We start from the raw sequence: 19,275 nt of genomic DNA, 5'->3' as shown, positions 1-19,275 counted from the left end.
CCTTGAGTTCAAACCCCACGAATGATCAAAATATAAAAATAATGTGTGTGTGTGTGTTTCTAATAGTATGAGAGACACTGACACAAAAGGAAACATATATATTCCAAGAAATAAAAGTTCCGATTTTACAAACTTATATGAAAATTGTCTTCTGAAAATCAGCTGATAGAAAGTGACTGAGCATATTAAAATTAATCTGCACATGTCTCCATTCACTCTAAGGAGAAGTCAAGGTGCATCTTCTCCTCGACTCATCCATCCACAGGAGGAAGGGGATTGGGCTGGATTTGCAGAATGACAAGACGCAGTCCCCTGTCACCTTGTCCCCAGTGTGAAACTTCCAAGGGGACAAAAGATAGCACGTTCGGGCATAGGCTGCTACTTTTTCCTTTTCCATTCTGGTAGTCAGGATGGTCATTAGAATCGCTACGACTTTTGAGGAAATTTTCCCTTGCACACACATGGCAGCTGATTCTGGGGGCTCTTGAGGAGGCACTGAGGATTGAAGGGCCATGCTGTCTTCCTTCTGTTGTCCTTGTCCACTGCTTCTCTCCCTAGGGGTTTTGCATGGTCTTTGTTCTATTCTTTTTCTTTTTCTGGTGACAAAGCATGAAGTTAGGTTTTATCTTGGTCTCATCACAGTGTTTAAATGTACAGACTTAGTAGTAATTGAGGTATAAATGATAATGGTGGACTCATGGCTGATTTTTGTTTTGTTTTGTTTCTTTGCCCCAAAGAAACACTGGAGATGTCATGTGGCCAAAAGCCCTGGAGTGATGCCTCGTTTGCGCTTTGTCTTCCTTTTGCTTGGTCTTGGTTTTAATCAAATATGTGTTTGCTTTCTGCTGAGTGAAGTCTTCCAGCAAAAATAACAAAAACAACCACAAAAAATACTAGCCAAAATATTTAAAACTTTGTGAAACCAAGTGGAGTAAAATGCCTACAAATGAAAATGTAGAGCTTGTCTTTCCTTGCATTCTCTCCTATCACACTTCAAAGAGAATGCCACTCAGTCATTTTGTGGGACCCCTTACAATGGGGTCACAGGTGACTGGAAAATGTTGGCAGGGAAGCAAAGCCTGGGTGCTGGGTTCCTAGTGTTGCAGTGAGTCACAGTGTCTTCTGGATGGTGTTTCCCTCAATCCCTTGCCAAAGGTGGCATTCACCGGGCTCAACTTCACGGTTGTTAAAGACCTTGGGGAGTGGACTCGAGATCAGGCAATTACGTCTCTCCTTAAGTTTTCACTCATATTTATAAGTGTGCATATAAGGAATCACAGTTTACTATCCATGATGCTTGCCTAATGGCTTAACGGCTTAATGTCTGTCTTCTGTCTGTCTGTCTCTCTCTCTCTCATTTTTTCTTTGTGCTTGCTAGGTAGGTGCTCTACCTCTTGAGCCACATACCTAGCACCTTTTGCTTTGTTACCTTTTAGATGAGGTCTTACAGTATGGCTCAGGCCCATCCTGGGACTGTATTCTGCCAACCAATTTACTACCAAGTCTAGCTAATGGACGGAGCAGGAGTCTTGGTGACTTGCGCAGGATGGCCTGGATGCACAATGGCCCTGATATCTGCCTTTCTTCCACCAGTAGATGGACTCAGGCGCCTGGCTTACTGATAGGAAATCTTCAGTAAGAAAACATTATCTGGCCTCTGTATTTTATTTCATCAGTTCATATTGTTACTTCTAGTTTACCATTACTGATGGGTCAAATCGTTCCTTTTTAAACATTAGCAGCGCTTTCAGCTGGTTTTGAGGTCATTAGACAAGTTCTCAGTATTTTATCTTACTGCCTGTTCCCAGAATGTTTTTTCAGGATCGCATTGGTATATTTTGTGCATTAGTCATCATATCAACCCAAGCTGGAGGGAACACTGGCTCATTTTAGTGAAGAATGATATTTAATGCGCAAGACCTAACCAAGAGGCGTGTTCATTCCTAAGGAGGTGCCATCACTTCTCAGCTCATGAAAATTAACTTTTTCCAACCCTTTTAACAGCCATAGTGGAAATACATACATTCATACCTTTGTATTGATGTATTATGCAGGGTGTAAAACATCCAAGTTTATATGGACACAATCACATCTCAGAAATGGCCACATGGCTGAAAGAAGCTAAAGGGAAAACAAATATAATATATGCTAGGGCATTGGCAAGGGCTCCGAGTTAGAAAACGCAGGATAGGGATGAGTAGAGTTCTCAGAAAGTGATTCGTGGATTTGAGACTGCCCCTCGTACAACATCTTAAGGTAGTTTTAAAAACTAAAAAGGTGAATCCAAAAAGATAAAATACTTTCTAGAAAGTGGGCAAATCATTTTACTTGTTAGAACTACAATAAAACTTTGAAAACTAAGGGAAAAAATCTATGAACCATGTGTTCTGATTGTTTCCTCCATTTTTAAAATAATAGTTATTTTGCAAACTGTTACAAAAACTGAAGTTAAAATAATTTTGTGGCCTGGGAGTTTGTCCTAGTGGTAGAGTGCTTGCCTATCGTGCACAAAGCCCTGGGTTCAATTCCTCACTGTCACATACACAGAAAAGACCAGAAGTGGTGCAGTGCTAAGCTTGAGAAAGCCCAAGGTCAGTGCCCAGGTTCTGAGTTCAAGCCCAAGTACTGGCAAAAATTAATAATTTTGTAACTTGGTAGATAGTTATGTACCAGTATTAAGTCCTCACATGGTAATTGCACTATAATCAAAGAAGACATAAAAATATTAAACAAGGCACAGGGAGAAGGTATGTAAGCAAATTTCTTGACTATTTTTTGGAACTGTTCCATAGGTCTAAAAGCTATTTAAAGATAATAAAAGTGTGTGTGTTTTTTTTTAAATAAATCTTGGGGCCTGGAGCTTGGCCTAGTGATAGAGTGCTTGCTTAGCATACACAAAGCTCTGGGTTAGATTCTTCAGTACCACATACACAGAAAAGCTGGCACTGGTCTATGGCTCAGGTGGTAGAGTACTAGCCTTGAGAAAACCCAAGGACCCCAAGTTCAAGCCCTAGGACTGGTAAAAAAAAAAAGAAAAGACCAATAAAGAAATAAATCTTAAGCTAATATTTCTCAACTTTCTTTAAGTATGCAATTTTGTTTTTGAGGAAGAGTGTCAACATCCATCCAAAACTGTTAATTCAGTCATAGAACACAAATTTGGCAATTGTATAATATCACAGAACCACAATTTACATACCACACACAAATTAGCTCCATGGCATTTGACATAATCATTTTCTACTGTGCGTTGCAGATTTTGCAAAGTGTTATGCAATATCTGGTGAAATAATTATTTGTGAAATCCTAAAATTCATTTAGATTTTAATGCTTATAACAAAAATTGGAACAAATCACTTCTCTATAATTTTAAATATTTTGCCTTTTGTTAAGTCTGCTAAAACTTAGAAAATTAAGTAGAAAAACGATGAACTGAGTATTCTGATTTTGCTCCTTCCATTTGTAATATACTAAATATTTTGAAAAGATTCTTCAAAACTTGATAATTAGTACTTCTAAGTTAATTTTCTTTTTTATAAAAGGGACATTACAGAAATATCCAAATCTGCTATTTGATCCCATTGAGGAGGAAAATAATATTTTTTGCTCAGTAAATTAATGAAGGGTTTCTCATGAAATAATTACTCCCAAAGACTATATTTACAAAATTATAACTTTTTAAAATAGATCCTGCTAGAATATAAATGCTACTTACATCTACTTATTTTCAGTGTTTTCTCATGGAACATAGTATTGGTTCCCTCAAGTTAAAGCTTTTAAATTGTCTCTAACTTGTTGTACAAAGAATTTTCAATTTACATGCCAATTTATGTGAACAATGCCTACTGATCAATGTGAACCCTTCCATCCTTCTCCCCCACATCTCCCTCAGTCCTATCCAGACATATTTTAATTCATTTAAAGTATATAAAATATGCATCCATATCAAATGCTAACCCATTAGCATTCCCAGTGTTCTTGTCTTGGTAATGTAAAGTAAAATGACATCATTTCAACATACTTTTGTAAGACTGTGTTGTCATCCAAATCTACTAGCAACTTTTTAAAAATCTGCATTTATTCTTCTACATTTTCCAGTAATGTTCATCTCATATAACTCTTAAATAATTCATATAACTCTTATAATTCATTTCCTCCACATAACCTATGTGCACGTGCGTGTGTGTGTGTGTGTGTGTGTGTGTGTAGGCATATGTGTGCAGGTATGCATACTGACCTTGGAGCTTGAACTCAGGGCCTGGACACTGTCCCTGAGCTTTTTTACTCTAGGCTAGCACTCCACCATTTGAGCCACAGCTCCATCCAGCTTTTTAGTTGTTAATTAGAGTTAAGTCACATGACTTTCTTGCTCAGGCTGCTTTCAACTGAGATCTTCAGATCTCATCCTCCTGAGTAGGTAGCATTACAGGTTCAAGCCTCTAGCTTCCACATATATGTTAAAAAGCATGGATATCTTTCAAGGAAATTAATGATTTTCAACCCTCCTTTAACTCAATTTGGCACTCTTCCTTATAATTCCTGGGCCTGAATGTTTGGCCACTGGAAAATGTAAAGGTCCAACATTTTAGGTATCTCACACATCTTCTTCAAAATATACTTCATTCTATTTTCTGTAAAATCTAAAACAGTGACTCCCAAGTGTAGCCATGAGGAAGAGACATACTATGATTTTTACTACTTCAGAGGCCATTTACATCTATATGCTCGTGAATAGCATCACTCCAAGAAGTGTCCAAATAAAGTAGCTAGCATTAATTCCTGTGCCATGATGATAATTGCTACATTTTGGCATAGGCCCTGAATAGTCTAACTGAGACAGATAAGATATGTGAGGGAGGTTTCTTTCACTTTGTCACATATCACACATAAGGTCTTACATTTCTCCTGCTTTCCCCAACCTGTCCAACCTGACAGCAAATTGCAAGACTGATTTTGATGCTGAGTATCTGACTGACACATAGTCATACAACACACAGCAGAACTGAACCTTCTGTGATGGCAGCATCATCGAAACCTCAGGGAGGTTTCCATCGACTGACTTCCCCAGATGCTGACTGCAGAAATTACCCACATGTTGGTGACAATCAGACCCACACTTGATCACATCTTCAGTGCATACTTAACTCTACCTCATATACCCATCAAAAGGTGAACATTCTAATAAAGTATCTATCTCAAACGTAATTTGTGCCAAGTAAAGATCTTCCTTATGCTCTCCAGGGCAGCAGTTTGGGTTGTTCAGTCCAATTGAAGTCTACTCTTCCTATCCCCCTCTCTGTCTGTCCCATCCTACATGCAATAGATCTACAAATCTTGATAGCACCTTCTGAACATTTCTAGAATATGAATAATTCCCATCATCCTCACAGCAAATACTCTAACTTGAATTATTTGAATAACCTTTATTTGTATTCCATTTAGAGAGATAGAGGGAGTGGAGAGAACCATTCTGATTATGAGAACACACAATAAGTGATCTAGAATGCTGGCTGACATCTTTCCAACAACATAAACTTCCTACAAAATCTGGTACTGTGCTTTACATGTCATTTAGAAAAACAATGTATGCCAGGCATGGGTGGTTCACTCCTGTAAAACTAAGTACTTAGGAAGCTGAGTTCAGAGGATCTTAGTTCAAGGTCAGCCCAGGCAGAAAAATGCAGAAGTTTGTATCTTAGATTAGCCAGCAAAATGTTGGACTTAAGGTGTGGTAGAGCCTACTTCGAGCAATTAGTTGAGTAAGAGTGGGAGGCCTTGAGTTTAAGCTATGGTACCAGCTTACAAAAAATAGGGGGAAAGGGAGACAGATGGAGAAAGAGAGAGGGGGACAGAGAGCAGGCATATTGATATAAACATGGCATTATGAAAAATGAGAAGATACTAGTTTTATTAGCACCACAGAAAAAGTTCTGAGAGGCCATAGGTCTCAAGTCATCAGGACTGCCATTTTCTCCTGGGTGGGTTCCATAACCAGCTCTTCACAGGATTCCAGAGTGCCAGCAATTTCCAGCACCAGGGCTGTTCTCGTCAGAGCACAGGCATACCCACTGTAAACTCCTTTACCTTTCTGTCAAACCATGTATATAGTTCTTTCCCAATGACTAATCCTTACACCAAAAAGTCACATCTTTTGTGTAATGATAATAACAATAATAATTTCATTAAAACAAATAGAAAATGGCTAAAGAAACAGCCCAATGATAGAGTATTGGGCTAGCCATACAATTTCCCTGGGTTCGGTCATCAGCACGGAACAATAAAGGACAGGAGAAAATGGAGGAGGGGATGTGTTAAAGAAAGAATGAACAAATATGAATTGCCAAAGTTTGACAATTTTGGTAAGAGTAAAATGTCACTGAGTCCATTGAACCGACCAGGTGGTTTGGAATTTCATTGTCCCAGAATCTATATTCAAGGCATTACAGTAATTTTATCTAAAGAATAAGCTTATCCTTACCTTAAAAAAAAGGAAACTAATATGCTTATCAATAAGAATTGCCAACACCAGGGGCCGGGAGTTTGGCCTAGTGGTTAAAGTGCTTGCCTAGCATGCACGAAGACCCGGGTTCGATTCCTTGGTACCACATACATAGAAAAAAGCCGGAAGTGGTGCTGAGGCTCAAGTGGTAGAGCTCTAGCCTTGAGAAAGTCCAAGGACAGTGCTCAGGCCCTGAGCCCAAGCCCAGGACTGGCAAAAAAAAAAGAATTGCCAACACCACAAGCACTGAGCAATAAAATGCAAGGAGAGCTCAGTGATGAGGAGGGGATAGGGAGGCTTGAAAGACTAGGATGAACTCCCAGCCAACAGCAGAAATACTCATGTGTAAGATCACTAGTGTTTGGAACCCACCTAGTACTAGAAATGCCTAGGGAAAGAACATGGATGAGCAGAGGAGAACAGGCCTGGAAAGCCATCCTAGAGTATGAGCTAAGGATTGGAAAAGCATCTACATGTCTATTACATGGCTGGCTCCCCTTAGACAAGCATTGACAAGGCAGCCTCGGTGTGTGTCTTTGTCATGAGTCTGTCTGTCCACATGCAGACAGGCGAGGCCCAGCAGGAGAAGGAAGAAGGTCCCTGGACAGGGATGTAGCTATACAATGCTAGAATGGAATCGAGAAGTCCATGATTACTGTGACACCAAGGTAGCTCTGTCACTTGAAGAGGTGACATTTGGCTATCCAAGGACTGCTGCTACTGCATCAAAATGCATCTTAAAAATGGTTCATTGCTAGATTTGTTGACTTTATAGCCTATCTATTTTTACATATTGTATCAATAATAAGGGACACATGGCCTGGGAAAATCAATTCTCATACATAATCATTTATTGTAGTGTGGAATGGTAAAATAATCTTACTACTTTTAAGAGAGAGAGTTTTAATACTATTTCATTGCTTTGTTTTTAATTAGCAGTCTTCTAATACTTGCATATAAAAACACCCAGACTTGTCAGTGCTATTTCCCATTATAATACTTAATTCAGTTTCTTACTTTGTTCTCTTATTATTAAATCAATATATCGGAGCTTTTTAAATTTCTACTGATGCTCAAAGGTAAAAGTACAAACATTCTTTTCATTAGGGAATCTTGACTACTCAATTAATGCATAACAGAAATGCTTCGATTAAAAAAAATACTCCAGGAAGTGGTGCTGTGGTTTAGTGTGGTAGAGCGCTAACATGGTAGAGTGCTAGGTTTGAGGTGAATTGCTCAGAGACACACAACAGTTCCATCACAACAGTAATCAAGCCTAGCTACTTAGTGGGTAAAATGTGAAGATATCAATCCAAAGCCATTCTAGGCAGACAGGTTTATGAGACTCTTATCTCAAATTAACCATTGAGAAGCTGGAAGTGGAGATGTAGCTCAAGTGGTAGAGTGCTAACCTTGAGCAAAAGAGCTCAGAGCCAGTGTCCTGGCCCTCAATTAAGTACCTAGACTGGCATACACACACAAACAATTTTGTCAAATAACATTTAATGAAGTAGGTTAGAATGTTAAATTAAATGATCTCCTGTTTGGATGGTTATTTGTATTCAACTGATGGTTTATCTCTGAGAAGGTATATGTGTCCCGAATATGTACCTCTTATAACTTACTAATCGAAGATGAAAACAGGCAAAGGATCTGAGTATGCTTTCATTCAACGATGACACAGAATTTTATCTTCTTTGTGTACCAATAGATGGATAAAGTAGTGCTCTGCATATCACGACAAGATGAGGTATCACCACACACGCACAGGGTGGGTATCACAAAAAAAAATCCATATGGCTGCTGCGATTGGGAGCCCAATACACTGCAGTTAAAAATTCAATAGTGCAGCCTATCTACACAATGCTCTACGTCACTAAAGAAAGGATGAACAGAGTGGTGATATGATCCACATCTTCTGTCTTAGCTATGCACACGCAACAACACCAAAGCATACATCCATGCATTAACTTTGACACAAACACTAATGCCTGCATTCTCCATGTGAAAAGCAACCTGGATATCCAGCAGTGATGGTGGAAAATGAAATGGGATATATCCCACCATGGGCCAGTAACCAGCTGCGGAAATGAATGTAGTACAAAGCATCGATAAGCTTCAGACGTGTGTCTCAAGCCAGAGATACCAGAGCAAACCAAACGTGTCATTTTGTGATTCCATGGATTGAAAATGTACTGAGTAGGAAAACCTATAAGAAGAGATGGAGTTTTGTGACTGCCCAGGGTTGAAATGAATAAGGCAGTGTGATTGTAACGTGTCTAGATTTCTTCATGGTGTTCGGCAATTACAAAGTGGTAATGTGCATCTTGCTGGGTAAAGTGGATGGTGTATGACTTAATCTCAAACTCTTTAACAAAGAAAGTAATGGTGGACTACAAAATGTATGGTGACCTAGTTGTGAAATGATTTTTCAAGTTAATCTTTTGAGAGAAAATTTCCTTTTCAACATATCTCAGGTACAAGTTTTTTTTTTTTAAATCTGGCAATGTTCTACCTCAATGATTGATATTTACCAGGGGTTGTGTAGGTAGATCAAGTTGAGTCTGTGGTCTGTACTGCATTAGATATAATCAGTGGACCTTGGGGTATTAGTTGAATATCCAACAGTGAATTGGACTAGGTGTTTGGCATGAAAGTTAACTGATCAAATTACAAAGATGTATGGAAAAATGATGAGCACATGTGATGAGCTCTCATTCTGTCAACTGCTGTCTCGATGAATTTGTACTACTTAGTTTAATTGCATCACAGTTCTGGGTATTATTTTTTAGAAAGTCTCATTCATACTCTTGTTTCTCTGTCCCTATTAACAGATTGAACTTTTGTGAATGTACAGAATCAAAATATCCCCATTAAGAACTGGAGAAACTCACTGCTGAGAAATCCTTACCATGGCTACTGAGCAAAAACACAAGTAGAGGTTATCATCTACTTCAAAATACCACTAGGCATCTATTGGTTTAATATCAGCAATTTATTCTACTTTATATAAATCCCAAGAAAGAACTTTGCTCATCCAGGATTTGAATTGCCAGCTCATTTAATAATTCTCTCAATTAACTTTCAGAATTTATTTGATCCTAAACACGTTTTCACAGTCATCCATATGTACTTAGAAATTCAACATTTTGTCTGTGGTATCAAGTTAGCAATTTGAGAAAAATATGAAATGTGGTAAAATATGTGTCTCTTTAAGTAAGAGCAGTAAGTTCACTCCCTGGTATTTCCTTAGTCATCCAAATTTTTTAATCTGCATGTTATAAAATTCATTAAAATAAATACAAATAAAAGATGGTTCTGGTAATATTTCTTTGTCCCAACTATTTTGAAATGCATGCTTTGAAAAAAATCACAGAACTAAAAATTGAGCTTAATCACATCACAAAGCTTTAAGATAAAAATCTACCTTAGGAAAATACTTATTTTTATGGTCTTATACTAGTAATGGTTAGTATCCTATTTTTAAAATGATATGTGCATATGGAATATTAACTGTGAATAAAAAAAACCATGATATAACTCTAAACTGAAGAAATGATGCATAGAATTTATCATGCAACAAGCTATCTCAAAGATTACTGACACAGGACATCAAATGACTGTTAATTTTGTCCACTAGACTCCCTTCAAAACACAGTACACATCGGTGGAAGATAACATACCAATGAAAATAAGTACATATTACATAATTGTACTTATGGCTATATAATTTAAAAGAAGTTATCTCAAAGGAAAAAAATACTTACTGCCCTCTCGAGGTATGAACCAGTAGTGTAATAAGAGTAGATGTGGCTGGACATACACAGTTTAAAGCTAACATGGCGTATTTAAATTCTTCTTCACAAACAACGTGATCTGTTTGAAATAAAATGAGCCAATTAGAATGGTTGACCATGAGGAAGGATGAGACTGGACAATTACACAATGATGAGTTACAGAAGTCTCCATATAAGCACACTTGATTTAGAAATGGTTTTACATTAGCAATAAGAGACTGCTGCTAAGGAACTAGGTTGGGGGTAGGGGGGATGAGGGTCTTCTCCAGTTCTCCCTTCTCCCGCCTCCCGTTAACATGGGGATATTTGATTAAGTACTGAATTTTCCTCTGCCTCCCCTCCACCATGAAAGTGTAAAGCTTTCTTTAGTCCAGACCATTCTAAGGTAGGAAATCCAATGGTATTGACTTTCTAAAAGCGTAGCCATGTAACCTTGGCCTTCATAATTATTAAAAGCTGGGTTAGACCATATTAACCTAGTCTAGAGATAAGAGAATTCAACTTATGAAAAAAAACTGTGACATTAATCGACAAAACGAATGCCAAAATACATTGGAAGGACTGAGATTCATGGATGCAAAGTATGATGAGGATCAGCCAGGAAAGATGATAAATGGTGACTAAAATGCAGGTATATGAAGGCAATAGAACATGTGAAGGTGCTGGCTGTTAGGGGAGCAGGCTATCCTTGTAGGGGCCAGAGCCACCGCCCCCAAGGAGAATTGTCCTATGGGAAACAGAAATCCAGCTGCCAGCACTAGATCCTCCACAGATATCAGTTAAAGAGAAGTGAATAGACTTGTTTATTTTGAAAGCAGGAATGAAAACCTCCTTCCCCAATGGGCAGTTATGTCTGGTATTAGAAATAAAGGTACTGTTAAAATTCTAAGAAAAACACATTATCTTAGGTAGAAAATAGCAGTTTTAGCTACAGTAAGCAATGAAAGATTGGAGTTGCCAGTGAGAGTGAGCTAGAAAACAATTTTAAAAAACACATAATTTAAGATTCTGAAATACAAAAACGTTACTTGGGAAGTGGGTTAGCAAATGCTCTGTATAATTTTTGACCTTAGTCATATTTTGAATAATATTTAGCATATGAAAGACCCCATTGTGATTTTTTTCTTTGTTTAAGTGCTTTATTGTTTTAATTTTCTCACTCACATTTCATGGAAGAAATTATGCTTAGATAAAATAAATGAAAATGGATAGCATTAGGATCTCCTGATAATTATTCTTCACACTCTCTCTTTCTTCTCTCTCCTACACATGCATGTACATACACATCTGCTTGTCAACATATAATATGATCTTTAAAGAAAATTTAAAAATATATAGCTATAGCATCTAAAAATTTGCAGGAAAAGCAAGCAAGCAAAGTGTACTGAATTTTAAAAGAGCAGTACATTAAAACCAGCATTTCAATATTTCTCAAAATAATTGTTGAATGTGTGTGCCTCTTGTGTGAACATAATGCAACAAAGCTGCTAAGCAGAATGCTCTTACTTGAGACTCCTGTGCTAGGATTCCACAGGGGACTCATAAGTTTCAGCCCCAAAATTGGAACATACAATCTGAGAAAAAATATGTACATGTATTATAGCACAACATAAGGCAGATCTTTGTAACAGCACGTTTGGAAGGCTGATTACCACATATATAATAACACATGTAATTATTAACTTTCTCTTTCAGTAATGCACAGAATATGGTTCTTACATGGAGGATACGAATGAATGTAGATGTGTGATCTTTGTAAGAGTCCTGTTAAAATTTCCTTCAATAGCTAAAAGGAAAATATTGGCTCCCTTCATTTTTTTTTCTGGAGCTATGTCTGTGAATTTGAAAGTGGATAGTTTAGGGGAGAATTATACCATACTGGAGAACTTTGTAGTTCCTTTATTACCTTTATGTAGTTGTACAAAAGTATTTCAATTCAACTTATGACTACAATGCCTTTTTTTTTTTTTGCCAGTCCTGGGCTTGAGCTCAGGGTCTGAGCACTGTCCTTGGATTTTTTTCTCAAGGCTAGAACTCTGCCACTTGAGCCTCAGCACCACTTCTGGCTTTTTCTAAGTACGTGGTACCAAGGAATTGAACCCGGGTCTTCGTGCATGCTAGGGAATCACTCTCCCACTATGCCAAACTCCCGGTCCCTACAATGCCTTTTGATCAATGTCACCCCACCCACCATTCTCCCCCAATGGTCTCAGCCTCCCCCATCTCCTCAAGTTTCTTGCTTCTTTATCACACCTGTGCATTGAATACGGGTAATTAAAAAAAACTATACTAATAATATCAGCACAAACTAGACAGGAAGAAAGGACAAATCTACTTCAGGTAGCTATTTTTCTATGTACATGTCTTTTATTCTTCATTAAGTAAAAATTTTCTAGGATTCACTGGCCCTTCCATCAAAAGGCACTTAAATTTCCAGATGAATTTAAAATAATCTTTTCACTATATCACATAATCATGTTCTGAATTATTTAGGGCCACAAGTGCTGTACAGATTCAAACATTTCTTTATTTTGTTCATTATGGCATGTGACTCACCAGGAAAAGTTTAAGATAGAGTGGTTAGTATTTATTATCAATATCAGCTTCTATTTTTTGCAGTTTGGGGTGTATATTCTCCCTTTAACTGAATTCTTTTGGGTATTCATATTTGATCCTTTGTGTATTAACAAAGACGTCTCATTATTTTGATTTTCATTGTTCTTCATGCTATAATTCAGATGTTATATTAATTAAATTTAGATGTGTCAATAGTTCTATTTAATTTGAATTACATTCCAATATATTAAAAGAAGTGCTGGAAAAAGAAGATAATATATCAACAGAAGCATTTTTTAAATGAAATTCCTTGTTAAATAAAAGTAAAAATCACTAGACTTCATTTGAAAAAGTCTAGCTGGAGTCAGATGGGAAACATAGCCATATTTTACAACAAACAAAAGTTAAAATAATTTATCATCACTAATCCAACACTACAGAAGATTGTCAAAGATAACCTTCACACTTAAAAAGTATGAACACATAAATATGAAAAAAGGGAAGAAAATGGGAAAGAACCTAATAAAACTTAAATGGCATGAACTGCTAGATATCTTTTAATTTTAACACTCAGTATCATTAAACTAGTTCCCCAATTAAAAGGCAAGCTGGATCAAAAGACAAGACCTTACCATCTGTTGTCTACAAAAAAATTCATCTCTCTGACAAAAACAAATATTGGCTCTTGATGAAAGGGTGTCCAAAGAAGACTGTAGCCAGCAAATGGATCGTGGAAACAGGCAGGACTTGTCTCCTTACTTACATGGTAAAACTTGAGCCAACGCTTTATAGGGACAAAAGTCACTTCCTATTAATAAAATGCATTCTCCACCAAGGTGCACCTTGCTGGGTGCAGTGGCTCACGCCTGTATTCCAGCTACTCAGGAGGCTGAGATCTGAGGATTGTGGTACAAAGCCAGCCTGGGCACTGAAGACCATGAGACTCTTATCTCCAATTAACCACTTAAAAACCAGAAGTGGTGCTGTGGCTCAAGGGGTAGGGCGGCAGCCTTGAACTGAAGAGCTCAGGGACAGCACCCAGGCCCAGAGTTCAAGCCCCACCCTCCCCCAATAAAAGAAGAAGATGTACCTTAGACCTAAAATGCAGTCTCCGAGGTGAACACCCAGGTGCACCACCTCATACATGTGACCCACGGGCCCACGGGCCTGCAGTGCTCTACATGTGGTCAACCCTATGAACAATTAGCAGGTAGTTTAAGAGCGTGAACAGTGGACAACCGAAAGCCTTGTGAAAGGGAAGGCAGTGGATGAATGGGAGTGGAAATGGTGGATGAATAAACATTAATACTTAATGCACATATGTGAGAAAAGAAACAGAAAACCTGATGTGATGGATGAGGGGTGGGGTGGTAGTGGTGGTAGGAGGAATGAGGGAAAGAAGGGATGACTCTCACCAAGAGGTACTCGCTGTAGGTATTAACGAGCATGACAAATTATAACCCTTTTCTACATCCACTTGTAGATAAAAATAAATTTAAAGTATATTAAATCCCCACGGGTAGAAGAAAAAAACTAAAAAATGAGAAAAGTAATGGCATCATATACAGGGTTATGACAGAACCAACCCAGATGCCCTACTACAGATGAATGGATACAAAAAATGTGGTATATATGTGCAATGGAATTCTACATAGCCAACAGACAAGGTAAAATCATAATGGCATTCGCTGGGAAGTAGATGAAACTAGAGCAAATCTTGTTGAGTGAGATAAGTCAAGGCCAAAGGAACAAAAGGCACATGGTATCCTTGATATGTGGATATTAGATCTAAACAGTACAAGAGCAATGACTCAATATTCGGGTACCCAAGGTCATTGACATGGTGTTGGAGATATAAACATAACTCCATAGTCCTCGTGGACTATAAACCAACAAAAATCGTGAAAATGTTCATTCTATGACAGTCAGAGCTTATTAATAATACACCATCAACATCCCCTCCCTGGAAATCTCTTTAAAAGTTCAGTCCTCAGACACAGTTCCTGAGGATCAAATACCAGATTTTACAATAATTTATTTACCCATCTTTATTAGCACTCATTAGTATTACAAAGGGTTTCCATTTTGCCCTGTCCATAAAATACATCTAGGGAACAATCTGATCTTAAAAGCACTATTATTTCTCACTGTGATATGTGAATCTTTATACTAAGTTGAAAAATAAATAAATAAAAGATTAAATTCTTCCATAGTAGCTCTGGGCAGGATCTTGCCTCCAAAGAATTTACATCAAGTCAAGTTCATATTTTTCTACCAACAAGGATACACATATACTTCCAATTTTCAACAGTTTTTTTTTTAAATTTGGAAATGATGCTAAAAGATCAGGAACAGTGACTCAAACCCAGCATCTCACCGAAGCACACACAGGAACTTCTTAATGCATCTTCATGTTTTCTAGCACCCGGCCTTCCACCCACGGCCCTCCAAAAATGATACTGCCCCACTAGCCATGTGAAGCTACTTAATAAATTAAAATTGCAGACAAAAAGAAGCTCCGTCCCTCCATCAATCTAGCCACCACTGTGGTTTATGGCTACAATATTGGATTTGGTTAGATGTTTCCACTGTCCTTAAGCAGTCCTTCTGGACAGCACTGCATCAGCCCAGCCCAGTGAATTTAATGGCTTTTCAAAAGCCCTAAAATAAATAGGACATACTCTGAAGTCTACAAAAATGACGTTCATAACAAGTCAGGATTGGAGAAAGGCCATTTACCAAAATGTACCCTTTCCGTGCACTTTTTCAGTCCTATGTGCAAAAATTTCTCATGGGTAATTACAAGAGGGAAGAAATAACCACATGGAGAAATGCTGGCTCACAAGTGGATATGTATATGGAAGATTATGAGACTAAAACTTTCCATCCCATAGTCCTACTTTTCTGAGGGAAATAAGTGTAGATAGGGAGGATGGGATTAGAAAGTGGAAATTTCAGATAATCTTTTACCTATGTGCTTTGTTTCCAGGAGTCATACTAAAATGCCTGGAAGTCAATAGTAAGAAGACAAGAGAAGTAAATGTGATTATGTGCGACTTCTGACAAGCAAGTATAATCAATAGAAAGAGGTAAGAATTGATCACTTTAGCAAATACAGAATCATTTTACATCAGCAGGCCCTGGCTTGCTTGCAATCAGAAATCTATTCAAGGGTCTAGAAATCTGGACACCTGCAGAGCTGGGGAAAAAAAAAAAGAACTGAAGCTAAGTAGCAGAAGCTGACACTTCTTTCCAAGTCTTCATCAAAGCCCTTTCCTCCTACTAAGATTTTTTTCAGCCAGACTATAGGCCTGAGCTATGGCACGAATCAAATCAAAGCACTGCACTCCCTTCCCTCCCAGACTTGCTATTTTAGACAACCCAAGGTTCCTTGGATTCAAAATGGAGAGCAACAAAATCCATAAGATAAACAAAGGTTTAAGACAGTCCTTAGCAAACAGCTTGGAGTGTAGGTACACACACTTCACCTAGACTGGAAAAAGTACATTGCAGCTTCCACTCTCGCCGTGGCTACAGCAAACGTTGAACAGAGACCATGTAAAGAATAGACAAAGAAGTCACGTTCCACCTGCCGAAGTGGGCTTCACTCCAGCATGGTCTTGCCGGGCTCTGGGGGTCCCTCTGTCCCTGGGGGGATGCCCTCCCTGGAGGCATGATGGCTATGTCATCAAGAAGTTATCTCAGTGAGCTAGCTCCAACTTGTTGTGCTTGTGGAATGGTTGTAGCATGGAGCACATGGCGTCATTTTCACTCGAGTGGGAGCCATATTCACCAGATACCTGCAGGTCAACTGGGACTTGATCTCAGGACCTGGGCACTGTCTCTGAACTTCTACTCTCAAAGCTAGCACTCTCCCACTTAGAGCCACAGCGCCACTTCCAGTTTTCTGTTGGCTATTTGGAGATATGAATCTCTTTCTTGCCAGGCTGACTTTGAACCATGGTCCTCAGATCTTAACCTCCTGTCTAGTTAGGGTCACAGGTGAGAAGCACCAGCACCTGGCGCTAGCTGTACTTCTTGATGGGGCTCTGAAGTAGGGGAGGGCTAAAGAGTCAACAGTATATTATTTGCTAAATGCGTACACTCATACAGCAAATATTGAACTATGGCCGAAACTACTACCTCATTCAATACTGGTTCTCCTTCCTGTTCATTAGAGGAGACGCCTATGTTTCCCTTCCCCCACCATTGTGATGGACGGCTGGCTGTTCTGGCAGGAATTATTTTTTCCAGCTTCCATTTAAATACATGATTTAATTTGCAAGATTAGGGATGGGAAGGAATATGCAGTTTTTACTATTTTTTTAAGAGAAAGCCTTATTCTCTAAATGTTTTTCTTACTGCCAATACCATCTATGGGTCACAGCCCAGTTTTGATGATGCAAACAAAGATAACTCATTATCAAATAAAAAATTTGTTCTTAGAGATTTTATTATTTTTTTCCTCTATGGAAGAAAGTATTTCCTATTCCAATACTGCATATATTTAATCTTGTGTTTCCGTCTTATCCTCTTAAAGTTTCTGGTTTGATTTGGGTTTTTCTCCTCTGTTACCATCTGATAGATCAAGCAGCACGGACACTGAACATGACAGGAGGCACCTAAATTCTTTCATTGCTCCAAACTTAACTGACCTTATCTCTGAAATATGACCAGCAATGGCATTTAGTCTATAAGGTTATATGGAAAGATGCATAGATGGAAAGATGCATAGACCCAAAATGCAATCGGCCAGCCAGGCATAGTGGCATAGTAGTCAGAGGAGGAGCCTGGGAGGTGGTGTGGCTCAAGGGGAGGCAGAAAGTTTGTTAACAAGTCCATTTCAACAACAGCAGCGATACATCTGCATAGAATGGCACACATCTGTTACCCTTGCTCTAGCAGGAAGCATAAATAAGGGAACTGTGATGAACTGGGAGAATCTGGGAGAAAAGCCAGAACCCTGTTTAAGAATGGCCACAGCTAACAGGGCAAAGGGGTGTAACCCAGCTGGTAGAGCACCCATCTAACGAAGCATCAGACTGAGTGTAAAACTCAGTATCGTCAGCCAATACATACATTTGAAACAGGAGAGGCAAATAAAATGTCCCATTGTTACACAGTGACAACAGGATCCCGTTCTGGTAAAATGGGTGATGAGCATGAACGAGCACAGGACAGGACCTGCTGGGTTTGGTTCAGCTAAGGCCGCTGCCACAGCCCTCTCGGTGTGTCCCAGCTCACCTGCGTGGAAGGAGGCAGGAGGTTTAGGAGTCGGGTCTCTTGGAGGTCTCTGAGTCATGGCAGGGGGGGAAGGTGGCCTTGTATGGGGACTGTAAGACCCTGGCCTTTTTGCCTTTTCTCCCTGCTTTGTTTCCTGCCATGCCATGCTCATCCTGATCCAGAGAGAGACAACCCTCATGGGCCGGGTACCTCCCCCATGGTGTGACACACCAGTCCCTTTATCTACCTCAAGGCACACACAGAGCTCGCAAGGATGGGAATTTTAGATTCTTGCCAGTGGCTATTTTTATCCATTGAAATTTGCACGTTTTTAAACACTATCGTTAGAAAAAACAAATCCATAGGTATGGTATAACAAGTTTGTCTGTCCCCCCACCCCAACCACCTTTTTTTTTAGCAAGTCAGAAAATATTTTCCATTGTCTGCAGTGTCATCTTGTTTCCTGAGTTCTTGTGAGATCTGCCCTGCTAGAAAGTCTCCTCAGCACAGTTGCTAGGTAACAGGCCTCTGGAAAGCAGGCAACCATGCAACTAAACCGGTCCAGTCCTGGGCTTGTGACTTAAAAAAAGCAGAGGTCCTTGGGGAAAGATCTTATAAACAGAATCAATGTAAATAAGTTAAAAGCAAAATTGTGACTTACATGTTTCTCATATACCCTCTGCCTTCTAGATTGTATTTATAACTAAGAGCAGTTGATTCTATGAAAAAGTCTTTGTTTCTTACAGAAATGCATAATGCCTAGCAATCAACTGATTTTAATTTTGACCTAGTTGCTTCCATTGATAAAATTACCCAACTCTGTCTGTGTGTGTATGTGTGTGTGTGAATGCTTGTGTCTGTATGTGTGTGTGTATGCATTTATGTGGGAAGGGCCTATGTGTGCTCATTTGTGTGTGAAGTGTGTATTTTGTATTTGTGGGGAGGAGTGTGTGTGTGCGTCTGTGTTTATGTGTGAGGTGTTTATATTTGAGTGGTGTGTGTTTGTGTGGGGAGTATTTGAGGTTTGTGGGCATATGTGTGTTTATGTGAGTTGTTTGTATTTGTATGGTGTGTATCTGTGTGGTGAGTGTGTTTGGAGTATTTGTGAGGAGGTGTTTGTACGCGTGTGCTATGTGTAAGGTGTTTGTTTTTTGTGTAGAGTGTGTTTGTGTGGGGAGTGTGCATTTGGGGTGCGGGTGG

The 19,275-nt window shown here is 38.9% G+C and overlaps 1 protein-coding gene across 7 annotated transcripts in view; it reads right to left on the bottom strand.

Annotated features, from left to right (window-relative positions):
- Kcnt2 (potassium sodium-activated channel subfamily T member 2) overlaps positions 1 to 19,275 on the bottom strand; it is a 267,206-nt gene that overhangs the window by 77,000 nt on the left and 170,931 nt on the right. For all 7 annotated transcript variants that reach the window (XR_016536895.1, XM_090341474.1, XM_090341480.1 and 4 more), the window contains exon 14: positions 10,267 to 10,375. Coding sequence is in view for 6 of the 7 variants with exons in the window: in XM_090341474.1 (XP_090197600.1) it covers positions 10,267 to 10,375 (109 nt within the window). In the remaining variant the exon portion in view is untranslated. The remainder of the gene's footprint in view (positions 1 to 10,266; positions 10,376 to 19,275) is intronic.

This window comes from Megascapheus bottae, chromosome 10 (assembly GCF_031878675.1).
Source record: "Megascapheus bottae isolate mThoBot1 chromosome 10, mThoBot2.hap1, whole genome shotgun sequence".
NCBI lineage: Eukaryota > Metazoa > Chordata > Mammalia > Rodentia > Geomyidae > Megascapheus > Megascapheus bottae.
This window is presented reverse-complemented; position numbering and strand designations above follow the sequence as displayed.